Raw genomic sequence first — 26,215 nt, 5'->3', positions numbered from 1 at the left:
AGCCTCAACCTCAGCAGAGACGCAATACTTTCAGAATTTTCCAGTCAATTCATTACAAGGCTCCCTGTCGTTCGCAGACGTTTTCTTGATGCAAACATAAAAGCCGAGATAAAATTTAAAAAAAAAAAAAAAAACGGAATTAAAAGCGCGGCTAATGCAACACAAAGGTAGGGCGCAATCATATCACACCTGCCATGTTAAATGCTGTTATTGTGCTTCCCTCGAAAACTTCAAACGTGTCAAAGCTGACCAGAATGAATAAAACTGTAATTTGTTCTCCTTGTCACTCACATGTCAGGAGAATGACACAAACGCCTCACGCTGATAGAAAGAATTCCCTCAGAAGAGGCCGGCTTTTTGTGATTTTTCTCTCTTCTTTTTGATTATGGCGGAGTGAGGCCACGACACCTGCTGTTCAGTGTTGTGTTGGTCACAGCGGGGGGTCTGCTTCAATCCACCGGCTACCTGACCTGGCTGAAATCAATGACCGACCAGACACAACGTGGAATTCTGTTTTAAGACTCGCTCTATTGATTGTTTCTGCCAACACTTGGAGAGGCGATCCCCACCCCTGCACCTGATCAAGAAGTATAACTACTTTTTGCAAATAAACTCGATGCTGAAAAGTTCTTTGTAAAATAGTGAGTTTAACTCTGATTGTAAAGGAACGGCCGCCATCTGGTGAGATCTGTGCCGGATGAGCCTTTCATAACACATAAAATGGATGTATAGCAGTTTGTGTCAAGTCATGCTGTGCTGAACAGAACCCTCTTATTTGGGCTCGCTGGGTAAAATCACTTTAATGGACTGCCAGCCGCAGGTATTACATCGAATCCTCAACACTGGAAGATCAAAGCGGCAAATATCATAAATGAAGCCTCGGTGAAACACCTTGTTGCGGACTGTCTTTATTAAACTCAAAGTGACTCCGTCCCTCTTGTTTACCAGGCTTGTATGCTACTTTGTTTCCGTGAATGCTATAGCTGTGATGTGCTCATGGACGCTTTGAAGCGCTTCCCAGTTTGATTTTGCTCACAGATTATATGCATAGATGCGAAATGGGAAAGCATGAGAGGAATTTTCTCCTGGACGTGTGATGCTGTGCGTCATTATTCTCCTGCCTTTTGGTTTCAGTGAAGGATTGTTATTGGCGTCGAGTCCCAGCGTTATCACTCTGTGGCACTCCAAAGGTCCCGGCCTTGAACACTCCGGTGGCATTGTGGGTGCTCGGAGAGCGACGAGGACGCGCCTGACGCGTCCTTCAAGAGAAGGACTCTGAACGACAGTCGAAGGGTCAAGAGACGCCTCAACGGTTCAGGTGACGTAACATCCTTGAAATACGGTCAGCCAGGGTCACATCCCTGAAAAGGAAACCCCAATAGTTCAAGCTCTCGCTCTTAAGGGGGGACATATCTTCAACGTGCTGCTCTTGACACTGTTCCTGGGAGTTATTTTAGTGTGAGACGAGGCCTGGTCACGGACCTGTTGCTTGAGTTTGACTGACATTGAGTTTTCTCTTGAAACATCATCATGTAAAGACTACGAACTGCTCTGAACACCACATAGCTGCCCCACGTTTTCATTCAAAATAGAATATTTTCACCCTTCTTCATGGCTTACAGGCATTTAAGACTATTGTTCATTTCCTGTTTTTTGAAGGTATTACACGTTTATCTGCTCTCGTCCCACACGCACTGGAAAAAAGCAGAGCTAAAGCGTGGATTCCAATTGAGAATAAATGCATCATGAAAAAAAGGCCACATGAAAAAATAATAAAAGCATTGTCATCTCATACGAAATAATAATCAAAGGTTTGAAATCACACTGCATTAAGTTTTAAGTTTTTTTTTCCTGCATCACAACATAACTCCAATCTGAACACAAGTGCTCAGACCTGAGTATAAAAAAAAAAAGAAGTGAAGTCCGCATACAGCTCAGTTTCAACAGCATTAATCAAATGACGTCAACGAGAAACGCCAAGATTTCAGATTGCACTAAAACCCAGGAATCAAACGCTATAAACAAACACTTAAAGAGATGTCAACTGGGTGAATTAAAATGCTTAAACACACGAGTAAAGACACAATTATTGGCTCGTACCACTGCCTAATTCGATATATCTGCGTACTGTAAATATCAATTATGGCTTTACTAAATAAGGGCGAGTGGTGAAATTCCTGCTCCGACAGTGCTAATTATCTGGAAAGGATGGATTAAAACTTTCATCTTAAAGGATTAGTTCATGTAGGAGAAATCCACGTTTGAGTGGGCAATCTGTGGGAAGATAGTTTTAGAGGAAAGTGTTAGTGAGGATTTAAAAGATGGCATTTTCATCTCCTAACACTCAATAACAGGCTGTAATATTAATGTACAAACCCTTAACCGCTGCCTTAAAAGCACAAATCTGCTGCCGAACGCCCAGAAATGACGACACATTTTTTAAAAGCACAACTCTTTCGTGGATCACTGTTTAAATCCATTTGCTGTGATTTAGGGGCGTTAAATTGCTGACCTTTTCACTCTTCGACATAAAGTAAAACGAAACGTCCATTTGGACGAGTGCAATGCATTCATCATCAGCTGAAATTAACCATAAAAGCCAGAATGTGATTCCATCTTTCAGGAGTGCACCACTTAAGATCGCGCCTTCTTTCTTTCTGTCAACAACAGAGGCGCGGGCCTGATTCCTTTTGCATGAAGCTTTGTTGAATTGTCGCCACACAAAAAGGCGACCAGAGACGGGAAAGTCACAGAACAACACGCGATGTCGGCGTACACGGCGTGAGAGACGAATGAAATTTTGCTGCTCGGCTTTCAGCAGCAAACTTTTCCAGTTTAGCCACAAACCAGCGAGCGGAATTCAACAATGAGCATTCAGTCAACCGAATGCAATTGCTGGTCGCACACGTGACACACAAGGACTGTGTGTGAGAAGTGGAAATAATGCCAATCAAACTTAAAATTAAAAGAGACTGGAAGCATGTCGCACAGTGTTTGCACACAGGCAGACATTTCTAATTTGGAGCTTCATGTCTCATGGAAGACGAACCCACACTAACGTGATCATAATATGTTGGTTTATTCAGAGAACATCTCCTTAAACTAACATTTGCTTGCTTTTCGCCGCTCCGCGCGTTTGCCAGAATATCCGAATCACATGATTTAATTAGTCCGTTTAATTATTGCCTTGCACACCGAGCTTCATTTACATTCTAAAGAAGTGATACTGTGAAAGACAGCGTCGCATGGAAGAGCGCCCGGCACACAAAGGAGAAGCCGTGCCTCCTGAAACGAGTCCGCGCACGTCCAGAACAAATCATCAAGCATCAATACGTCCGTGAAAACAGCACAATAATGTATTTTTTTGAAAAAGTTATTTATTTGTGGTCTGGCAGGGGAGAATAAAGTTCACTGTTCCATGTGGTTAACTTCACTTCATCATGGATGCTGCAGCCAGATGGAGCTTTTCAACTGTAAGTATTTATCCCACACACACACACACACACACACACACACACTACATATACGTGCAAACACAGCACCGTCGTGACGATCCACCTTCACTCCATCATTAAATTCTGCACAACAGCAGCCCGTCGCTCCATTCATGGCTTCATGAGAGTGTAACATATGCAGGTGTATCGCTTTCAGACACACACACACGCACACACTTCAGCACGTCGAACTCCGGCGTGTTTATAAAGTGAGTCTCCAAACAGTGGAAATCAATGAGGTATGTCAGCTTTTTAGTGCAGCCACAGACAGGGCAGAGACACAGGGGCCACGGAGAGAGAGCTGCATCCGTCCGTCGGACTCTTTGTGACCACCAACAGCTTTGATCGAAGATGACAGAACGGGAGAGAGCGTGCGAGGACGGCACACAGCTAGGAAGAAGACAGAAAGGCAAGCTCCTATGGCGCCGGTCAGTTCTTAAGGTCTCTGCGTCGTGTAGTGAAGGAGAACTCAGAACTTTCAATTTCCCATTTTAAACAGTGGCTGTCTCTACTGAATGTTGGAGAGTGAAAAATAAAAGGAATAAAGGGATGTGAATGGCAACCGTCTCGACGTATCTGCGGCGCACATTGACACGTACACCGCCGATTTCGGGAAGCGCGAACCCACGTGCAATCTAAAGCGCCTAATTGTTTTGGCAGCCGCTGAATGACGACAGCGGCCGCAGCGGGAGCCGGCGAGACTTTGTCTGAACGTATGTAATTATTCAGCTGCACAAAAGAAGCGGCCGACGTGGAGCCAGAGCGGATTTACAGTGTCTGTGGTCAGTGCATTCAGCAGGGGGAATCTAATGATGTGCACTTATGGGCTAAATTACCGGAGCATTGTTTACCTCTGCTCTTAGAGGGCCGGCCCCACAGAGACGGCGAGAAGGTGCCAGAGAAGCTGCTGGAAGTTGGAATTGGAGCAAATGATCTGAGAGTGAGAAGGAGTGTGGAGAGATGAATGGTATCCATGGAAGCAGAGGCAGGGGAGAGGCTGAAATGTCTAACTCCTTTTTGGTAAAGGCCCCTCTCTTCACACGCTACTGACAGCCAGCTCGCTAGCAAATCCCAGGACGAGGGGGTGGAGAACACAAACTCTGCGGCTCTTGACTCAGATGCTTCCAAGCTGCACTCCTTTTGGTTTGAACACAAACACAACACACAATTGCACGGAGAAGGAATACACCTAAACCACCCGAGGCCTTATTAAAATAGTTTTTATAACCCGTTCTGGATTAAATATCAGGAGCTGAGGCCGTGCAGCGGTGAGACGGTATTTTAATCTCTGGCATCAGAGCAGGCCTCGCTTAATGGTTTTATCCCTTTTGTTTGTTTCCTCGTTTAGGAGAGCACTACCTCTAACCATCACTTGTGACAGCAGCACCCATCTGAGCTGCTGTCAGAGGTCATTTGCATAATGAAAGGAGGAAATTACCAAGGAGGCATAGACAGGACAAGCCTGCCATTTGGCAGAGAGAGAAAATGAAGATGGAAGGAAAATGGTTTGGCAAGAATGCGGTGTTGGACAGAGAGAGTGCATCGAGAGCTGCGAAGCTGGAGCGAGGGATAAAGGTGGAGAGTTGGAGGGGAGGCATCACACAGAGAAAGACCAAGAGAGAGAGAGAGAGAGAGAGAGACAGGCTTGAAGAGCTGAGACAGTTGAACCATGAAGACAGCCATGCCAGAGCAGAAATGTTTGGAAAAAGTGGGAGGGAAGAGGTGGAAGACAGAAGGAAGGAGAGAAAAAAGCTGAAAAGCCTGAAAGGCGTGAAAGAAGTTGGATATTCTGTCCACTTGGGAAGTCATCATAGATTTAAAAAGTTGACACAGAGAGAGAGAGAGAAGCAGGCTGAGAGGGAACTTGACAGAGACTGACAGTCCTCCGCCGAGTCGGGGGGGGAGCAGGTGTCTCAGCCCGGCTTTGGACGGCGCTCTTACCTTGGCTGACGCCGGAGCCGCCGATCCCACCGCCGCGATGCCTCTCTTGACCGCGATGTCGCCGCTCGACGTTGTCACGGCAACTGTAGCCGGGGTGGGGAGGAGGGAGGGGATGACTGGGAGGGGAAGTAGCCCCGGACGGTTGTTGCCATTGACGACGGCAGAGGCACAGCTGTGATTGGCTCCTCCATTGTGGAGGCCAGACGGACGGATGTCTCTCCGCTCCCAAGGTCCCCGGTAGTCCCTCTCGAAGCGGTGGTGGTGGCGTGACATCACTTCCTCGTCCTCTCAGAGGGAACAACGGGGGCAGGCCTGCCAGAAACCGAGAGGGAACCATGAGGGTGGGAGCAACAGCAAAACAGGCACCGGCAGACAATGCTTCTACGAATGAAAAAAAAAAAGGAAAAGAAAAACCACCGCAGGACACGTAAAGCGGGGAACACGGATCGAGTCGAGGAGTGAAGGAGTTGACGTGAAGGTGTAAACGCTCACAGCATCTGCTCCCACCGCACCTGACTGACATGAACACACTGCGGCTCATTTGTTGCCTCTAATTCGTATTCTCCCAGTCATTAACGAGGGCTGCGACAAGAGGGAGAGAAACGAGGATCGCTGAGCAGCTCTACAAAAAAACACCATCAGTGCCAAACACCATAAGGAGCGGAATTTGTTACGCCGAGCGCCGCGGCTCAATAATGAGAGGTTAGACCGGCTCGTTCTGCCGTTGTGCTTGGCTCTGCAGGAAGGTGAGGCCCTTCTGACCAGGAATCGCTTCAAGTGTCTAACAGAACATGGATGTTCGCAGAAATATAGTTTATTTATTTACGTCAGCTGAGCGCCGTTTGTGACCTGCTGGAAATGGATGAGCAGTAACCACACTATGAGCAGCATTAGCAAAATCCATTGGCTAGCACGTCAGCCGTCTGGAATATCTAGAGCGCGGTTGTCCGGATGTGCGCAGTGCATCACGTGATAACTAATTGCAATCTGGTGTGCCCAGACCTGCTCCCTGGTTTTCGCCCTGAGGTGTCAGAGAGCAAGTGATCCTGCACCACGGACCGGTTTAGAGCAACATCATCTTTCCGCAGACAGAAGTGCTGACAGAGGTGAAACATATTTTTCTGTTGAATTCAACCCCTTTTAAAATAAAAAAAACCGAGAAGCGGTTAAAACAACCTGGCAGAGCCAGACGCAAACAGGTACACACTCAGCCAAGATGTCCTGAGGGCAGCGCAGCAGTAACATGACCTTGCGGTCAAAACTCATTCATCTGAATAGATAAATACCCCTGCAATTACAGCTCATCTCATACATCTAATGGCTGGTTAATTCAATCAGATTGCCCTTGAAGTGCATTTGAGGGTTCTCCCCTTTTCAGGCACAGCGGGGCTGTGATAGGCTAAGAGGCGACAGTGTGCTAGAATTACATCAGAATGGAGTACGGCGCTATTGTGCAGCCCGAGCGGCGTATCACTCTTATATTATATCATAAATCAAAGTGGTACAGGATCTGAGTAGCGAAATCCATCACTGAGGGGTTTGTAGCGCATTGTACTGCTCCTCACCAAAGGCGCGTTATGCTTCCCAAGCCCTTGATAACAGATGAAATAAATAAATAACAACCTCAAACCAGGTTCAGCAAGCCCCATGCAAAATCCCCTGGTCTGTGAGAAGAGAATGACAGCGGATGATAAGTCTTTATTGTGCACGCTGGGGTCTGTCACGCTGCTTCTGTGCCTCGCTGAGGAGGGGAACGCCTTGAAACGCCAGCTTCTCTGTGTGTGTGTACAAAAGCATCATATACTGCGGCTGAAGAGACTGAGTAGTGTGCATGTTATGTTTTGGTAGAACGTACTGAAAGCGCATGTTAAAATCTCCTCAGTAGTGCAGGAGAATCTTTTTGAGCGCCCTGAAATGAAAAGCTTTCCAGAGGGCTTTGATGGCGGCGATACACCGCGCAGCCTGTGGTGGGAGCACTGGCCCTACTGTAACTTCAGCTCCTTCCACGCTCTCTCTCTCTCTCTCTCTCTTTTTGTGCTCGCTTGCATTGTTTTTCCTCTTTTTTCATCCCTCCTCCCAATCTCCCCAATTCATTTATTTCCCTCTCGTGTGAGGTCTGCTCTGTGCAAACATGGCAAGCTGATCCGTGGCGACGGAGCCAAGCGGAGCAACGGCGAGCGGCGGGACGACTCTCTCACGCTCTGCGCCTCGCTCCAGCTCCAACCGCTCCCGTAACCTTTCTCCCTCTCCATAGTAACCCCTTTTAATAACCTCAAATTCTCCAGCAGAATGGGCCTGCATTATCTCTAAAAATATGTACAGAGAGAGTAACAAGGTGCTGGGCCAGTGGAACAATGGCAGCGTTGGAGCCAGGTAATATTCTCTCTTATCTCCTGGGCTCCACACCTCAGCTGAGAAATAAAAGGGCAGGTAGAGAATTCCTCCATTTAAAAAACAGGGACAGCGCGAGGAGGAAAAGAAAAAAAAAAAAGAGGGAGAGACGAAATGGGACATTATCAGCGTAAAAGTCAGAATTGAGGGCAAAGTATGTTAGCTTTCACGATTCTGTGCAATTTTTTTTTTTTTTTCCATCAGTTCTTTTCAGATGTGAAGTGGAGACATGTCATTGTACAGCCTCCGCGCCCCCGAGTCCTGGCCGTAATTTACTGAAATACACAACTCCTGCAAACCTGCAGGCACATACACGGGTGCCTGCCACAGAACAAATCCATAATCCATTCATGTGATCATAAAGAGGAGAAAACTAAGGTCACGTGCCCTCACACACACTTTGACAACCTTCAAAGAAGCAGCAGTAAACGAGTGCACAGTAGCTGCAAAGATGCTTTTAAAAAAAGGACTATAAACAGACACATGTCTCCTTTTCTCTCATGCATTTTATTTTTTATTCTACCTAAATGCAAACACAATTATAGTTGATTTGAACTTGATTACATGTCTTTTTTTTATTTTGAGGTATATGAAAGTGTTGCTTGAAGAATGTAAGATTAATATTGGGTTTAGAATTAAAAAAAAAAAAACATTTTTAGAAATGAGAAGAAATACAAAGGAGAAAATATTTCATAAATTTCCAGCAAAAAATAAGGTTTTGGGGACCAGCTGGAGCAACAATAGCGGCAATCTTTGAGCTCATTTCCACTTTCTTTTCAAATTTCTTTCATTCAAGGATTCAAAGATTCTTTATTGTCATAGCAGTCGGCTGTTAAAAGACATGGTGTGAAATTCGGTACTCGAGGACCGGGAGCTAGAATGAAACAGAAAGTGAAATAAAAAAGGATGGAAAAGTAAGATGAATAGACACCGACGGGATCATAAACAGTCTTGCATCAATTGCATCTCGCGCCTCCAAGTCACAGGTTGACAAAGTGTGAAGGCAGGTTCCACCCTGGACGGGTCAGCTCCACAAACACACAGAGACAGTCTCACACACACCTTTAGCGTCAACAGATAAAATCATTATTTTTGGAGTTCGAGAGGAACCAGGAGAAACAGGAAGAACATCTGAACGGCTCACGAAGCTTCGAAGCACAAGCAGAGCTACAAATTTTACACGTTGTTACACACAATAACCTTCAGGACTTCAGCTCGAGACTGAGATATGCAACAAAACCAGACCCCAGCTTTGACTCAAATTCTAGCCAAGCATCATACGACTGAAGGATCATAAACGAACATTTTAAGTCATTTGAAATGTACCGCTGCTACTATTCCTTCCTACAGATCATGCTGTACGACTCCATCAAGAGTTTTTTCATCAGGTAATATGAGCCGTAATGTAGTTTGTGTTTAGGATTTATGCTTCGAAAGCTTCAAGAGCATTGTGTTGCTTGCCAGACATACAGAAGGACGCGAGATTTACAGCTCGATTAGGCTATATCGTTGCATTTAATATTAAGGACTGCCAGATGTGAAAAGCAATTATTAAAAATTTTAAAGCATCTGTATTTTATTTATCAAAAACGTACTTTTTTAAATAAGCTGAAAGTCAAATTTTTATTTTCGTTTCTGTTTTTTATATTCCGTTATGATGTGTTGATTGTATTCCTGCAGACACAGTGTTACTATAACTTTGTTTCTCTGGATGCATAAAGAAATTCAGTGTTCGGGCGAACTCTACGGGTCAGGGCAATGCCATTACCCAGCACTTTTTTTTCCCCAATTATTTTCAGAGAAGAAATCCTGATGAAAAAAACAGGAAGATAAAACTATGAATAATTTCAATAAAGCACACATTTTTGAGTGGGTTTGTTGTAGGTGTATTGGATATTTAAAAAAAAAAAATCATAAAATATGCTTCAAAAACCATTAGTGGCAGCAGCAGCAGACTATATATACCATACCAGAGATTAAATATTAAAAGTCTCATCCTAGCATGAGAAGAGTTGTGCTTTTTATTGCCTATGCCTCAACAGCTAGTACAATTAATAACTTATAATGTGACCAGGATGAGAAAACCCCATCATTCAACTCACCAACTCCCACGCTTTAAAGACGCATGGTGAAATCTAAGCTGTTATTCAAAACCCAACGGACTGTTTTCTGGACCGCTTCAGTTCGCAGTACCGGACCGGGTGTTTCGGATCTATTAAAACAGCGACTGCTCTATTTATTTTTATTTAGGATGCTTTCTGATCTGCAGCATTAGCCGCAATAGTCTTCCACATGCTGAATAATCACAGAGCTAACTGCCTCGGCTTGAACCTCAAGCCAAAACTGCTATCGTCTCCTGTTATATAACATTCAAAGTCCCAGCCAGATGTCACCGTGCGCTCTGTTTCCTCTTCTCCTTGCGATGTAAACGCAGGTGGATTTAAGCACCTCAGAGAAATAACAAAAGCTGCAGTTGCTGCGTTGGGTGGGGACTCTCGCCTCACCCCGACTCAAATTCCGTCGCTCATTTACCCGAGTGGCGTTTTCCGATCCCTGTCTCCATGTTTCAATAAACGCACAATGATCTGAGTGGATTTCTGTCGTCCGCGCACGAGGCGCGTCCGTATGTAATGTGTAATGGGGGGGGGGCAACGGATCTCTGCAGAACGAGTGTCACGGAGACAAATCCCACTACATTTGCGGTCCTTAGTGAACAGACGGACTTAAGCTACTAATTACAGAGTTAAATTCCCTTCTCAGCTCTGTCACCGCAACTGCTTTAAAGTGCGCGCATATGTGTGTGTGTGTGTGTGTGTGTGTGTGTGTGTGTGTGTGTGTGTGTGTGTGTGTGTGTGTGATGCCACGTTAGCACACACCTTGAGGCCGGGAGTGCGTGCTGACGTGTGCTGGTATGAGCGGGTGATAAAAGAAGACCTGCTATCAGAGGCGCCTGCGGAAACCAACACCCGACACACCTGTGGACCCTGCCAGAGCAGATAAACACTTGAATGCATCACATCTCCAGTGACACCCCGCGCCGCGCCGCGCTCTTCTGGGGAGACGGCGCCAATGAAGATTTGGCCATTTCCCTTCACATCCAATGAAGTCACTGTCAGCCGTGGACAGTCCGACGGCCTCCCCGAGGATGGATGTGAGGCCCCCCCCCCACCCCCTCGCCGCCGCCGCTGGGCCCACGTGTTCAGTCGATCTCAAAGCCGTCTCGGTTTCGTGAGAAATAATGACAGGATTTCAGTCACACCCTACAGCAGCTAATGAGCCTCTTCTGCTCTTGCAATCTTGTCAGCATGTTAATAATCTTACCTGCAGGTATGAGAGGTTTTTTTTTTCCCCACGCCAAACACTATTTTCTGACTCTGGCTGCTACTTAAAATAAACAGCTGATGACTTGAGAATGCTTCTTCTCCCAAAGATGAAAATCTAAACAAATGATTAAAGACTGCTAATCCTCTGGAAGCCCCAAAAGCAGCAGAGAGGCTCTGCTTTCCGACGTGAGCGGGGGGACAGACGGAAAGTGAGAAGTCCAATGTCAGCAATCAAAGCTAATGAGCTGACTGACTGGCGTGTCCGCCGTGTTGTCAGTCGGCTGCGGGTCGCGTTCTGTACAAACTGTGGTAATGGTGCTGCTGGTGTGGATATAAAGCCACTGTGGACGCGGACGGTGTGGGAGTATCCATATGTAAGGAAGAAAAGCAATAAAAAAAGGAAAGGACACGAGCGCAGGCTTGCGTGTGGGCACACGGCGGAGTCGACACGCGTGAAGGGCCGATTGTTCCCTGACATCGCTGTGACCCCGGCGCCGTCACCATGGAGATGTCCTGCACGTTTCCACGTGAGCCTCGACAGGAGCCTCTGATGGCTCCCACTCTCCTGCGACGGCGCGGTGATTATCCCGAATAAAAAGTTCGCAGGCAGGTGGGAGCGTCGAGGAGCATCTGTCATTCCGAGGCGGCACGCGTGGCGCCGTGTGTGTGTGTGTGTGTGTGACAGAGCGGCGTTAACAAAGCCATGTGGGAATACGCGGGGAGCTGCAGATAGACGTGAGGAAAGGGGGAGTGGAACAGATGGACAGAACGTGTGAGTGACAGAGAGACAGCAAGACTGTGTGAGCGAGCGGCAAACGAGATCTAACAGCAGCAAAGTGTGTGTGTGTGTGTGTGTGTGTGTGTGTGTGTGTGTGTGTGTGTGTGTTCTCGTATTTCTATCCTTGTTGGGGCCAAATGTCCCCACAAGGATAGCAAAACGTGGAACGACGTGCCTTGTGGGGACCTTTTTCCGGTCCTAAGTAGGAGAAACAGTGTTTTCTTGACCATGTTGTTGTTACTGAAAAAAGTAAAAGTGCAAAAACATTTCTTTAGGGTTAGGCTTTGTTTTAGTGTGGGTTAGGGTTAGGGTAAGGGTCAGGGTTAGGGGATAGACATGAATGGGAGTCAATGGACGGTCCCCACAAGGATAGAAATACGAGACTGGGCGTGTGTGTGTGTGTGTGTGTGTGTGTGTGTGTGTGTGTGTGTGTGCAGCCTGGAATAGAGAGAAGGGTGTTAAGGATGGGATCAGGGCGGAGAGAGCCGGGTTGTGTGTCATACTTCTGTTCTGGGGTGTGATGTTTGCTTTGCTGGCACATTCTACCCCGGCGCTTAATACCCCGGCAATTCTTCCCGCTACAGATACTCCCCAAGAGGGAGGGCTCCATTTCCAATCTGTAGCTGTGTTTACTTCTATTGACCCAGTGAGCCCGGCTTTCAGCCACGCTAACACACACACACACACGCAAACGACACCTGCTACACACGTCTTTGTTAATGATCAATCCGTCTGTCGGCGAGTACGGACGCGACAAATGAGGGCGGTGGATCGTAAGTATGCTGTAACTTTATGAGGACAGAGAATTGCAGTCAATGAGAAGCCCGGTGGGAGGCGTGCAATCAAACATACACACACACACACACACACACACACACTTGCAGAGTGCCACAGGTGCACGGACTCTCCTCGCTCCACCAACCTGAGATGCGCGCCAGTAAATGTGCTGACAGTTCCTCCAGGACAACAGAGGTGCTCGTCCTGATATTTAAATAATGGGAGAGACTGTTTGTACAGGAATCGCCCGGAGCCAAGTCAGCCGCAGCCTCGTCCCTTTTTTCAAATCCGTCCCGCTCTGCGCCGTGGCAAGACACACCGCGTAATGGAGATACTGTCTCAATTTGTACGGCGCGTTTTTCACCTCTCATGCCGGCTCACATTACCAACATCAGAGGTGTGTGTAATTAAGCAATGAGCGCAGAGAGCTCCGCCTTCTAAATTGGATGGTACTGAATAAACACTCAATTTATTTGCAGGGTTTTCTTTTCAGCATTTGGGGGGGATTTCGCCCCACCCCCACTGATGTACGAGCACTGATTGATGAAGCAAACTCGACTGTCAGAGGAGAATCCGTATTTTTAGAGTTCCCTCATGATGGAGGAGGAACTTAATTGATGTTCCAGAAGAAAGGGAGGAGAACAACAGGGGCTACAAAAATCAAGTTTTGGGTCTATCTCATGAGCTCAAAATGCTTTGCATGAGTGTGTATGTGCCTGTGTGTGTGTGTGTGTGTGTGGAGTCAAGCTGTGGGGGTTGCATAGTAGAAGAGAGAGGGCCATCAACCGGGATGAGAAGCGAAGATAAATGCAGCAACCTGCTGGCATGGAAACCGCCGGGCCTATTGTTGGGATTGATTCTTAGCATTAGTAGGTTGAATTAATCCCAGCGGTTTGAGGGGAATTAGTACTTTGCTTCTATTCGTACACCTCATTAGTGGTCTGAGTGGAATCCAGAGACACCGCACAGTCAGCAGCGTATCATGAAAATGTAGGGCCTTTCAGAACTGAATCCAGCAGCTCGGGCGCCACTTAAAACCAAAAATAACTTTTGTTTCCAGTTGTGTTTTTTTCCCCTCCCCCGTTTTGCAGATTGGAGGCCTGTAGGCCAGTCTCACTTGAAACTACTCCAGGGAAGCGTTCGACAAGCAAATAAACTTGAACCACAAGGGTAATCACCAGCCACCTCCAGTCTACCCAGAATTAAAATGAATCCAGCACCTTCACGTTTCCTTATCTCATCTGCCTATTAGGATTTCCACACAGGTTCAGAGATGATAGTGAGAGATGGCACTTTGTACATTAATCTGACACCTTGATGGATGAAACACTGCTGGCTGACATGCACACACTGCCTCATTTTGCCGGAGACAGCCACTTCCTGATCGTCTCCTCTTTGATAAAGCATGCAAGGAAAGGCCAAATCATTCAAAGTGGATAAAAAAGGGGGATCAGGCGTATTAAGCAGACGGAGAGAGGAGAAATAAAAAGGAACCGAGGCCAAGGGTTGTTTTTCCTTAAGATTAAGAAATATTGCATATACCTGCACCACTGACAGCAAACTTCCCCCTCAGTGTGCATCAGCACAATTCTTTTAGCCCAACATTAATAAGTAAAACTTTCCTGCGATCTGGCTATGCGCGGTCTGCGCGCGGGGCGATACGACATGATGCAACGGTTTCCAAGCCGCTTGTTTACTGTAGTTTTCACTTTTGCATGATGAAAACAACATGGGCCGACAGTCTTTTTGTTTTTGCCTCCATTAAAGTGTCGGCTCTCGCCGGCCCCCATGCAGACCGGAATGACCACAGCGTTGTGAAATGTTGCAGTGACCGAGCGAGTTAGTAACACCCCGTCTGTGTGTGTGTGTTTTTTTTTTTGCCGTCAGTGTCCCAGGCATATGATTAGCCCAAGGTGCAGAGAGGAAGCGCTACCTCCACCGCCGCATGCTGCTGCTCAGTTAATTAAAACACCGACTTTCAACAAAACACCACATTATCACAACGGCAAGACACGAAGCTGGAGAAAAACCCCGAGGCTAGCGTGTGCACTTTCCCATCCTGCCTTTCTCCATGCTTTTTCTATGGGGTGCGGGAACAGCACATTTCCAGACGCCAATCACACACTGTGTGTGTGTGCGTGTGTGTGTGTGTGTGTGTGTTTGTGCGTAGTCTCCGTGGCCCATGGCAGCTGTCGCCTTTTCTCTCCCCGCCGCATCCTTTTGCGGATTTCTCTGTTCTCCTAAACAAAAAAACCAACAACGGCATCAAAACAAACAGCTCTCACTGCTGACGCCACACATGACTAAACACACATGCATACACCCACATTTACACACACACACACGGAGAGGAGTGTAAACATCTGACACGATCTTTACGCCGCTGCTTTACTGGAGGTACCCTGACATGCTTGCGGCCTCATGTGTTGCTCCGCTCCGCTGGCGGGACACAAGGAAACCCAAAGAATAGTGACTTAATTATCTAAATGGCTGCTGTGGAGATTACCGAGGGCAGCGAGCATCCATCTCTTTCATCACCGCCAGCTTAGAGTGCACGGCCGAGGAGGAGAGATCAAGAGATATAGACATCAATAAGAGACAGAACGGCAATGAGAGAGTGAAAAAAAAGAGCGAGGAGGAGAATTAAACGAGAGGCAGCGATGGGGGACAATGTGGAGGAGTGGCCGCGGTGACAGTGATGGACTGGTGAGAAGTTGGTGGGCTGCGTGGCTGCGGAGAGTCCGCCGGCAGCAGGGATCGCGACACCGATTCCGTCGCCATGGAGATGCCCCTGGACGGTGCTCTTCTCATCATTACCATAGAGATGCTCCGGGGCTCGAGTGTATCCTGACCCCAGCAGCACCACAGCGGCGGAGCAACAAAGCCCTGCAACGCTTCCGTCGTGGCTTTGCTTGCATGAACTTGAGTTATTGACTTCTTCACCGCCGGGCCGCTCCAGAGGTCATCCTCGGAGTCCAGGGCTGCAGGTTTGATGCCCCTCGTGCGCACGCGGTATTTCCTCAAGCAAGATATTTAACCCCCACCTGCTTCAGATGCTCCACTCCTGCTGCTCGGCCTCGCGCTCCCCACAGAGAGCCCACAACCTCCGTCTTCCGGCTGAATACATTATAGCGAAGAATGAAATAAATCATAACGCCGGGACGATGTAATGCCGTGACACTGAAAGGCAATTTAGCAAGAACCAAATCCTACCACCACCACTGAAAACACACTGTTCCCGGGGAAGGAAAAAAAAAAATTAACTACCTTCATTAAAACGTTCTTAAGTCTGGAGTTTAAAGTGAATTTGCAGGAAATGACAGCTTATGCAGCCCCGTGTTAGAACTTTTAAGCTTTAGTCTCTGACGGCGGGGACAGCCGTAAAGCAGGCGCGCTCACGACCGGAAAGCTCACTGGTTTGAATCTCCACACTGTCTGCGGAAACTTAAAATGAAGCTCCAACATGCTCTGCCTTCAACAGCTACTGTCAATAAGCCACTGGAGAAGATACGACGCTTCGCTTCTCAAGTAGCGCCGAGTCGTCCGTGCAGCTAAATTCCCTCTTGTTTGGACTCTCCAAGTTCAACTCCACTTCTCTTATTCAGTCATGTCAGAAAACTCCAGGCTTTGTCCTTGAGCTGAAGCTTTTCCCAAATGACAACAAAACTTTAAGCATGTGGTTGTATCGTTCGACTATCTGGTGACGACGTGGTAAGGTAGAGCCCAACCTGCAGTCTTAAAATCACAAACAAAAAAAGCTATAAGTCATGAGTAACTAACTACAGCAGATGCTTTAAACTCATTCATGAAGAGATCTCACAATACAGAAATCCTTATTCAGAGACAGTGTTGCATATGTCGCCCAACAATAGAGAAAAGTCAGGTTTAAAAGTTGTGACGTCTCCCCAAAGTCAAAAACATAAGTCTAATGCCAGCGCTAAGAAGAAAATTCAACAAGAACTATCCTCTTGAGATTATGAATGTCACTGCTGTACAAATTTGCATGACAATTGTTGAGATAATTCAGCGTGGATCACAGTGAGAGCTCTGTTACTCAACCCATAAATTGACATACTAACATTGTAGAGAGCACTGATCTGAGACAGGCTGAAGCTGGCGAGGTGTGTTGTGTATTTAGCCGGATAAATTCCCGCTCAACCTTTTTAAAGGCAAGCTTCCCACTTCTGTTGCATTTTGGCGGTTAACGGCTTCCACTTTTCGAAATGAGACGCTCCGTCTCTGTGGAAAACAACTTTTCTGAATATTTTTTTTCCAGTGTACACAGAGCACAAGTACATCAACAATAACAATATGCAGATCCCATCAATCAAAGGTTTCTTCTGCCCATCTGACTGGAACGTTCTCAGTAACGCTTAACGACAGAACTTTACTGTCTTTGCTGCGTCTTCGAGTCTGACATTCAGAAAGTACAAACCCAAAAGTTCCTCCGCTCTTAAGTCACAGGAACATCAACCACCCCCTCCATCCCCGCCCCCCCTCCCTCCACCCCTCGCAGGAAAACAGAAGTCCACTCTCCTGACAGCGCCGCCTCCCTGATTAAACCAGACCATCTGCTTGAGTTCCCCGTCAGCGCTGACGGCTGCTGCCCGTCCCGGCCGGCTCCGGCGCGAGCCACACGTCCCCCAGTGTGATCCAACGGCATATTAATCTCCTCAAATCTCAACCTTTTCAAAAGGGCAGACGCCGCAGTCACCCCGGTGCAGTTGTTCGGGGGCAACATCGTCTCACACTGTAAAATACATGAGTTTTTTTTTTTTTTTTTCACCACTGTCATCGATGACATGAGAAGTGAAGAAAGGGCGAGAGTATTTTAGTTTCTCCTTGTATGTTTCTCTTTCTCTCCACTTATCTCATGTCTCTAGGTGCTTTCTCTAAAAGCCATTCTCTGTCTCTGTCCGTCGTTTCATATCTGTATGAACACAGTGGCCTTTCAGAGTGCACAGTGAGTGGCGCCGCTGCCTGGTCTGGCCCAGAGGACCGGTTGGAGCGGTATAGATTAATGGCCTAGGAGACAGCCTAGGCAAGTGGAATGAACAAATAGAGAGGCCAGTGAAATGACTATAAAGGAAAAAAAAAAAAAAAAAAAGAAAGAAGGGAGTGAAAAAAAAAAATGGAAAAGGAAAAAGAAGTCAAAGATAAGGAGAATGAGGTGAACGCCAAACCGTAGCAGAGGTAGTGACTTTGCGAACGTGTCCTGTCACGGCGCCGTTTTATACCCCTGTCACGCTGACGGCGAATAAAATCTGAATCGGCCGACGTGCGTCATCCCACATGGATTTGCGACCCTCCTCCAGCATAGGTTGGATGAAAGTCAGACACTTCTGAGAATTCGGTGAACGGCCGTGTCTATTAGGAACAGAAACTTCACGTAATCTCCTGTGGCTGAAATAACACTGATGAATATTAGAAGAATAGATGGAGGGAAGAGCGGAGCTCGAGTGCTTTTCCTTAAATGTGACCAGCGTGCCAATTGATTAGATGAGGACAAAAAAAAAAAAAAAAAAAAAAAACTTAATTGACAAAGATTTTGATAAGCCATTAATCATTAAAGCTATTCACAAAAACACTAAGCGCTGGCTTATGGTCTCTCAGACGTACTTAAACAGAAATGCTGGTGATAAATATCACAAAATGAGAGTAACGTGACATAAATTCAAACTATGCCAAGAGAAGCGGAATTGAGCTGGATTGTATAAGACAAAAGTGCCAGAATGAGTTTTAAAAGATAAAGCGAGAGCGAGCTAAAAACAGAAGTAAATTATCTTTTCTCTCACCTCTGCACAGCTGGGCAGGCACAGTGTGAAGTAGGTGTGAATGACAGATTTTCTGTTTTTAACTTCCATGTGTTAATCTAGGAGTCTGCACGCACGCCGGCAGCTCTGCGAGCTTCAGTTTAGGTTAAATACTAAAATTAACATGAATCATCTGTGCAGGTATATTGCGGACATTTTAATTTAGCAATTAGGCATTAAAGCATAAAATTATAATGTACAGAAGAATCATAAGGATTTATTCTCTGAATATCTGTAGTGTACAATTATTACCGAGATGTTTAAGGCTCCATTTGCATGCTGTTTCAAGTTAGAACACATCGTTTTTGCATTTGTTTCGGAAAAGTTGCATTTACACGGCAACGTACCATGGAGAAGGACTCGGAGCGTTGTTGAAAAGTTGCACCATGTTATCAAAAAGTTGTGTTTTTTCAGTGGATCTGAGCACCAGATACCCGTAACGCGACGAAGTTTTAACTTCCGCTTGAAAACGGGGCCTGAGAGAAACACCTGTTGCCCAAACCATAAATTCCCAGACTCACATTTTGAGACAAACAGTCACACCATTAATGGAGACAAGAAAACAAGCAGTACAATGATATCAAGTCTTGAGACCTAATGGACACTTCAACAGGTCCTTGTCCATTAAATATCATGAATAATTGATGACTCAAAGTAAATAAATCAATATTAAAAAAAAACACAGATTAACAAAACTGTAATATACTGCTGTAAGTGAACGTGAGTGCAGAGCACTCTGATGCCCACTGTCTGCAATTTAAGAGGAGTGGAGGATGATGTATTCTGTAGTTTTATATCTGCACTCTCTCAAGAACCGATGTGGTTTGAGACTAAAGCATTTTAAATGTGCTACAAATCTGTAGTTCCTGCAATTTTTTTTTTTTTTTGTGCTTGAATGAATGAAATGTGCTGCAGCTACAGTAGATAGAATTTCAGTGGGAAAGGATTGTTCTCTTTGTCTTTCTTATTTTCACTTCCCTCCCTCCCTCCCTTTTCTTTGCCCATGCCTCAGCTGTACTCTCACACACAATCAGCCACATGAGTCCACGTTCAACACAAATGAGCGCGAGCGAGAGGGGGAAGAAAGGGAGAGCGGGGCGATGGAGTGGTGGAGGTTGTTGGGCTACATCAGAGATGGCGGAAGTGAAGTGAAAGATAAAAGGAGGAGGAAAAAAGGGGGAGGAGGAGAAGGGAAGGAGGAGAACGGGCAATGACAGAGCGAGAAAATGAGAAAGCCCTGGGAGACGGAGAAAAGGTGGAAAAAACACACTCACACACACACACACACACATGTTCTTTAATCAATACGGTGGAAATGTGGCCCCATGGTAAATCACTTTCCTGGCAATAACTGAGAGCAGCCACTATCCCTCTTTTTAATATGTTGCCAGAGTGTCAGTGGGTGATACGCAGCAATATATAGCGTGGAAGCGGCGCGAGAGAAGCCGGACCGTATGGGGGATTAGTTGGTAGCATGACGGAGGTGGTGGTGGAGGGGGAGGGGTGTGGTGATGTATCTGCCTGGACAGGGCAGGTCTGCAGTAAGGACAAAAAAAAGAGGAGTCATGATGAGGTTGGGTGAAGCGTCCACGTTGGCGTCTCTACCAGCTTCGGCTGGCGGCCGACTCTGCTTCCTTTCCTTGTCGTGTCTTTTCACATGAGCTCTCAATGCATCACAGCTCGCCATCTCCCCCCCCCAACAACCCCCCCTCCGAACCAGAACCCACTGTAATACAAGGGGGTCAAAAAGAAATTTCATTACCGGGGTAAAAACTATGAGTCTCCTCTTTGGTCACATCAATTTGAAGGAATATTGCGACTTTTCCACCTCGGTCTCACAAATCTGTCTGCCTGTCGGCGTTGGGAGAGCCGCCGGATTACACGGTGCCCGGGCAGGTTGACCTTCGCTTAACCGTCTGACCGCGGGGGCACATCATCCAGCATGTTTTTTATTGACTTGATTCCATCTCGCTCAATCTCATCTTTTTTGCCCCGCTGTGTTTGAGACCGGCTCGGTAAATGTTGTTACCGTAAACGAGAAGCGGTCTCTCCAATTGACTCGGGTCCCCTTTAAAGTGGTGCTAAATAAGTAATGGGGCGTCTCATCTGCTTTGGCTGGCCGGCAGTTGGATGGGTTACAGTAAAGGGAGATTAATGGATGGGCAAATGGAGATAAATGTATGAGCTAAGTGAGGGTGCTCAACCGGCCCGTGATGAGACACAGTGACACGCAGCATTGATGGACCACTGGACAACTGTCAAAGAGCCCCATCGATTCCAAGGAACAGGTAGATGGAGCACCCTTTTTCTGATAAGCGCAGAGCCTTTTAAAAGCTTTACAAATGGCTTCCTACCAGCTACACCCAAGCTGGAACACATTATTGTGGAGGTGACAATGAAATGAGTAATGTGGGTTCGCAGCATCAGGGGGGGGAAAAAAAAAACAGCCTGTTCCTGCAGAGAACTGTAATGTTGAAGGTGTAAAATGCAGCACTGAGAGTCCAGCAGCAGTGAGGTATGTATAAACTAATGAGAAAGGCCGCGGTGCAGACTGGTGTCGGAAACACGTCTGGAACACAGTAAGAGTCTCACACACCTCCAAAGCTCCAACCGGCAGTTCACAATGTCAATGCTAAGATGAGAAAAAATATTCCAGTAACTTCATAAATGATTTGTTTTAAAAGCCACACGGTAGAGGTTTCTCTGGATGCAGTGTATGTTAAATTATTCTATTCACAATAGAGCACACACATAATAGAGAAATATGTTAGATCAGTCCTTTAGTTAGTTCTTTTTTTTTTTTTTCTGCAGTAACACATCTCGATTGAGGTGGGACAGGGCAACAAGCGGCTGGAAAAGTAGGTAATGCTCCAATTAGATTGATTGGCAAATTCTCCCAGAGGGAAGAGGCGATGTTAAAAAAGTCGACAAGGTACTACACATAAGAATAACTGGAAAAAGAAAAGGAAAATCCAAAGACATGCATACTTTCTGTCTGTATCTGTGAAACTGCCTTCATCCCTGGACTAGAACACGAAAATATTCTCACAAGAGTTCCTGACATTGGTAATTTTCAATCATAAATAGGACTAAATAGAGGAATCTGGAGGAAGAATAAACATTGTTCCAACATTTTTGAAGTCACAGTTTCATCTGCAAAACTGCTGCACACAAAAATGTGGCAATTTTGAAAATAAAGCTGGAGAAAAACCTGTCATTTCATCGTCAACACACCACCAATTATATAAAGTCTCAGTTAAACAAAGTGTACCGTTTGCATGCAGTCAGAACAAAAGGAATCAGCCTTGACATTTATCACAGGTTTATTCCACTTCCTGTAGCATTTTCATCAACAGCGAAAATAAACCACTGTCTGTCACAAGCTACTACTTAAAAATTCTGTTTTTTCAGTAAAATGTCACACTGCTGTCTTTGTTCTTGCGTGTTGATGTTTTTCACAGCTCAGTTAACTACTGTAAGCTCTGAACTTTGGTCCTCAGTTGACTCGTGATCATTTTTAATTCCCTGACTTCAGTGTTAAGAGTATGTAAATGTATGGTTGCTTTTGAGCTGGATTGCTTTTTCCAAACAATAAAAAAAAAAATCATCGTGGAGACTGGGAGTTTCTTATGAATATTTTTACTATTTTCTGAAAATAAAATAAATGAGGTCTTGTTAACGCAACGTTTCAAGTGAAAACATCATTTTTATGCTTTTGTTTTACATTCAAATGGTTTGAAAACGACATCTGTTTACATGGAAACTGCAAAAACGCTGATAACAGTGTAATTTTCATGTTGGGCCAACAGCTGCTTTGCATTTTCACGTGAAAAGCAATTCCGATGCAGACAAAGGAAACATGACCACACTCCACTTAAACCCTGACAGCCGACTGCGGTTGAAAAAGTTTCGTGTTTTCAAGTTGACAAGCACAACCGAAGTCACACAACTCCAGCACAATTAATACCGACTGTTGACGTTGGCGCTGTTTTAAAAACTAATTAAGCTTTCTACTGTGTCAATACACTTTCGGCTCTGTGCAGCCGAAATTGGGGGAGTGGTTCATTCAAGCTAATTCAGTGTCTCATAAAAGGCTGTTTACCTGAGACCAGCTCCAGTCTCTCTTCATCTGTCCCGGCTTTCACACCTCGGGCTTTGATTTGACGCGTCTGCGGCCTACAAAGTTCTCACTCTGAAGGGAAACTTGTCAGGCGCGCTGGTCAGGTTTGAGATGAGACGCTCCGCCTCGACGGTAAACACGGCTTTATGTATTTAATGTAAAAGCGGGACGCTGGGATTTGTGTCTGACTGCCGCTGAAACAGCTGATGAGTTGTCACCTCCTTCACACGCCGGGAGACTAAAGCTGCTCTCATCTCGTCTTTGTTCCTCCGTTTCTCGCTGCTCCTCTGACGGCGCCGCTGACAGGCCAAACCACACGCTGCAAAAAAAAAAAAACCCCGGCTTGCAATCACTTCACTCAATCTAATCTTAATTAGCTGACCGCAAAGAGCCGCAGCACTGCTACCGTTTGGGACGAGGTGTCTCGCTCCCTCACCGCCGGGCTCCCTCTCCTTTTAAAAGGACGCTTTTACATTGCTTGGATTTCACACTACACGTTTTTAATGACATGCGGGCCTAATGATCTGTGGTGAGTTCTGGCCTGTGACGAAGCCGTGACACGCGGCCAGACGAGCCACTCGGAGAGGCGGCTTATCTCCTGATTGGCATCAAAGGGAGCGCGGTGGACGGCGCGGGGCGCGTCGATACTCCCATGTAAGCAGGCTTTTAACCAGGCGCCTCTTATTTCCTATGTGAGATATGAACCCCTTTGAATCACGCTTTTTCATATTTCATGGCTGAAATGTGAGCCACGGTTATAGCGATGGTGTAATCCACAATGCCCCTGGGTCTCTTTGTAAAGGAAATGCGCTTAAAGCCGACGGGCTCATGGTGGGGAACAGTTTGGCATTCTGAGTAACGCTTTCCCAACCTGTTCCTACACCGGGACTGCTGTAGCCCGGGCAGATAATGGATGTCTCCGCGGGTACATGTTCATAAATAAAACAAGCCGATCTACTCGCCCGGTATTAACTGCACCTTTCACATAGAAAACGCGGGGATCGATGCTAATGGAACGCATGCAAAGCAAACAGGGACACTCCGGCGGCCCTTCTGACCTCTGATGGTAACAAAACATGGGTGTGCATGTTGAGAGCAAATTCAGAGAGAAGCTCGCATCAAGAGAGGAATAAATATGTGGATAATATTCCCCGTACTCAGCAGTGTGGATGAAAAAAAAAAGCTGTGAAATGTAGAATTTGATATGCTGTGAGGGTCAGCCCCAGGTTCTCCGAGAGAGGGAGGAAAGCAGATGAGCCAGAAATGGAGGGGATAGAGTGTGTTTGTGTACAGGAGGCGAAAAAAGAAAGGGGGGAAAAAAAAAAAAACTATCAGGCAATTCTGTGAATTCACAGACTACTGATGGACTGAGACCTGAGCTGTGACAGCAACAGCATGGAAAAGCATATTAATGTGTGAAAGATGCACCCCGACGTCGAGCTAAACGTCCAGAGGCGGCTGGATGACAGATGTGTGATTTGTGGGAGGGGAAGAAATGAAGAAAGTAAAGGAAACAAAGAAGGACGAGACAGAGGAGGAGGGGAGAAAGTGGCGAGGGGAGGCTTCAGAGCAGCGCCATAATTTACAGGTGTAGTAAAAGCAGGGCTGGCAGCAACGTCAGTAAAACAAAAATGCCAAACCGCACTCCCTCCGGAGAGCGGTTTATACATTTCTGTGGACATTTTTCATCAGAGGAGACTGGTACACTTTCTCAAGTAGTCCCCCCAGAACATTCAAGTAGGGCAAAGTGCTTTGTTCTCAACTCTTTTCTAATTGCCCGGCAAAAAGTTGAATTTTAATAAATGCGAAGGGTTGGTGAGGAAAACTGGAAACATGCAAATGATTTTGCACTATTCATCATTTCAAATTGCACAAGATTGTTAAGCATTCGGCGCGGCTGCTTGATTTTCCTGATTTATTTTGTTGCTCTCTCATTGATGCAGCCGACAGGGGTTCGCAGCCCCCGCCCGGATCTCGCATCCTTCCCTCTGAAGCCCGAGCGCCGAGTGGCGGGGTTAGCCAGTCCTGCGATTCCGTGCGCTCCCTCAGGCCCCCTTCACTTTGATAAAGGTTGCATACCTCCGGGCATTTTTGAGAACATTTCCCGCTCTCTCCTGACACTTCCACCTTGCAACCCCCGCCCCCCCTCCCACCTCCGCCCCGTCGGCGCGCAACTTTCCCTCCGGCACAGCGCGGTTTACCGACCGTGACACGGCGTGCCGGCTGGGTAATCCCACCGAGACCAAAGCACCATTAGGAGAGGGTGGCCGCTAAAATGCCAAACCACATTACTGACCTCCCCCCCCCACCCTCTTCTGCAGGCGGGGTCCTTCAGTGTCTCTCTCGCAGAGGGCACCTGGTGCCGCATCGCTTCATTAATGCATAAAGGCATGAGGAGGGTCGCGCGCACCAACGCAACCAATCTGACCCCTCCCCTCACACCGTTTCTTATCGGTGCTGAAAAGCATGACTACATTGTGGTTGCCCTCTGACAATAAGAGGCCAGGGGTTGGGGTGGGGGTGGGGTGGTGGGGGAGTGCTCCTGTGTGCGTGAGCCCTCAAAGCAACAGTCTAGTTTAGAGCTAATCATGCAACATAATGAAGCTACCCAGAGACGCCGTCAGCCTGCAAGGTTAATGGAACACCTGTATGCACATTGTCTGAGGAACGGGAGAGCGAGTGGCACGATGTGTGCAAATCACTGGAAGTCTCCGTTCTCAGTGTGTGTGTGTGTGTGTGTGTGCGTGTGTGTTTTTGGCAACTCATGTGACTCCCGCATGTGACTGTGCAATATTCACTGTGCGCGCTGTAAGCCTGGAGACACGGCGGCTCAAAGGGAAAGCGGTGAAAGAGATGCCACCGCTCATATCTGTCAGCATCAGAGGAATAAGAAACCCCTCTCTCTACCTCCTACATGGGCTGAGCTTCTGAGAGCGAACGAGAGAGAAAGAGCGTGTGTGTGTGTGTGTGTGTGTGTGTGTGTGTGTGAGAATACTATAAACCTCCAAGGTGAGACAAATCAGAGAGGTGGAAAGACTGTGAAAAGAATTAGGTGAACTTGTCCTGAGACAAAATAAAACATTTAACTTTCTGCCTGGAGGATCAATTAAGTTTCTTTGAAAATCAATGGCACTTTAGTGGCATATTTCGGTAATTCCCGCCCTGATCTCTAAACAAATATTCAAATCTGATCAAACAAGCCATTATGTTGACAGCTTTCAACTCCATTCAATGTCAGAAGCGTCTGCTGGCAACCTTTGAGGAGCAGAAAGCGGGCAGCGAAATTATGCAAATGTCTGTCAGTTTAACGAATCAGAGGCAGAGAATTAGCAAGCTGTTAGTCTCTCTTAGACCCGCAAATTCCACTAATACAGATGAAGGGCTGGAGCCTGATTTCATTATCCATACAGGAAAAAACGGGAGGAAGGGAGGAGAGAAAGGGAAGAGAGAGAAATGAGAGATCGGGAGATGGAGACAAATGTATGTGAAAACACGGGCCTCTATTCAGAGCCCTATCAACGCCAAATATCAAATTAGCCAAATGAATGGTACAAGATAAAGGACAGCGCGGGGAGGAG

General features: G+C 46.5%; 1 protein-coding gene across 1 annotated transcript in view; it reads right to left on the bottom strand.

Annotated features, from left to right (window-relative positions):
* Window positions 1–26,215, bottom strand: part of klhl29 (kelch like family member 29) — a 223,042-nt gene that overhangs the window by 140,937 nt on the left and 55,890 nt on the right. Inside the window, exon 3 of the mRNA XM_030109884.1 lies at window positions 5,436–5,747. Within this exon, the coding sequence (XP_029965744.1) occupies window positions 5,436–5,708 (273 nt within the window). The 5' untranslated portion in view covers window positions 5,709–5,747. The remainder of the gene's footprint in view (window positions 1–5,435; window positions 5,748–26,215) is intronic.

This window comes from Salarias fasciatus, chromosome 15 (assembly GCF_902148845.1).
Source record: "Salarias fasciatus chromosome 15, fSalaFa1.1, whole genome shotgun sequence".
Taxonomy (NCBI): Eukaryota; Metazoa; Chordata; class Actinopteri; order Blenniiformes; family Blenniidae; genus Salarias; species Salarias fasciatus.
The sequence above is the reverse complement of the archived record's forward strand: the minus strand, read 5'-3'. Positions and strand labels throughout refer to the sequence as shown.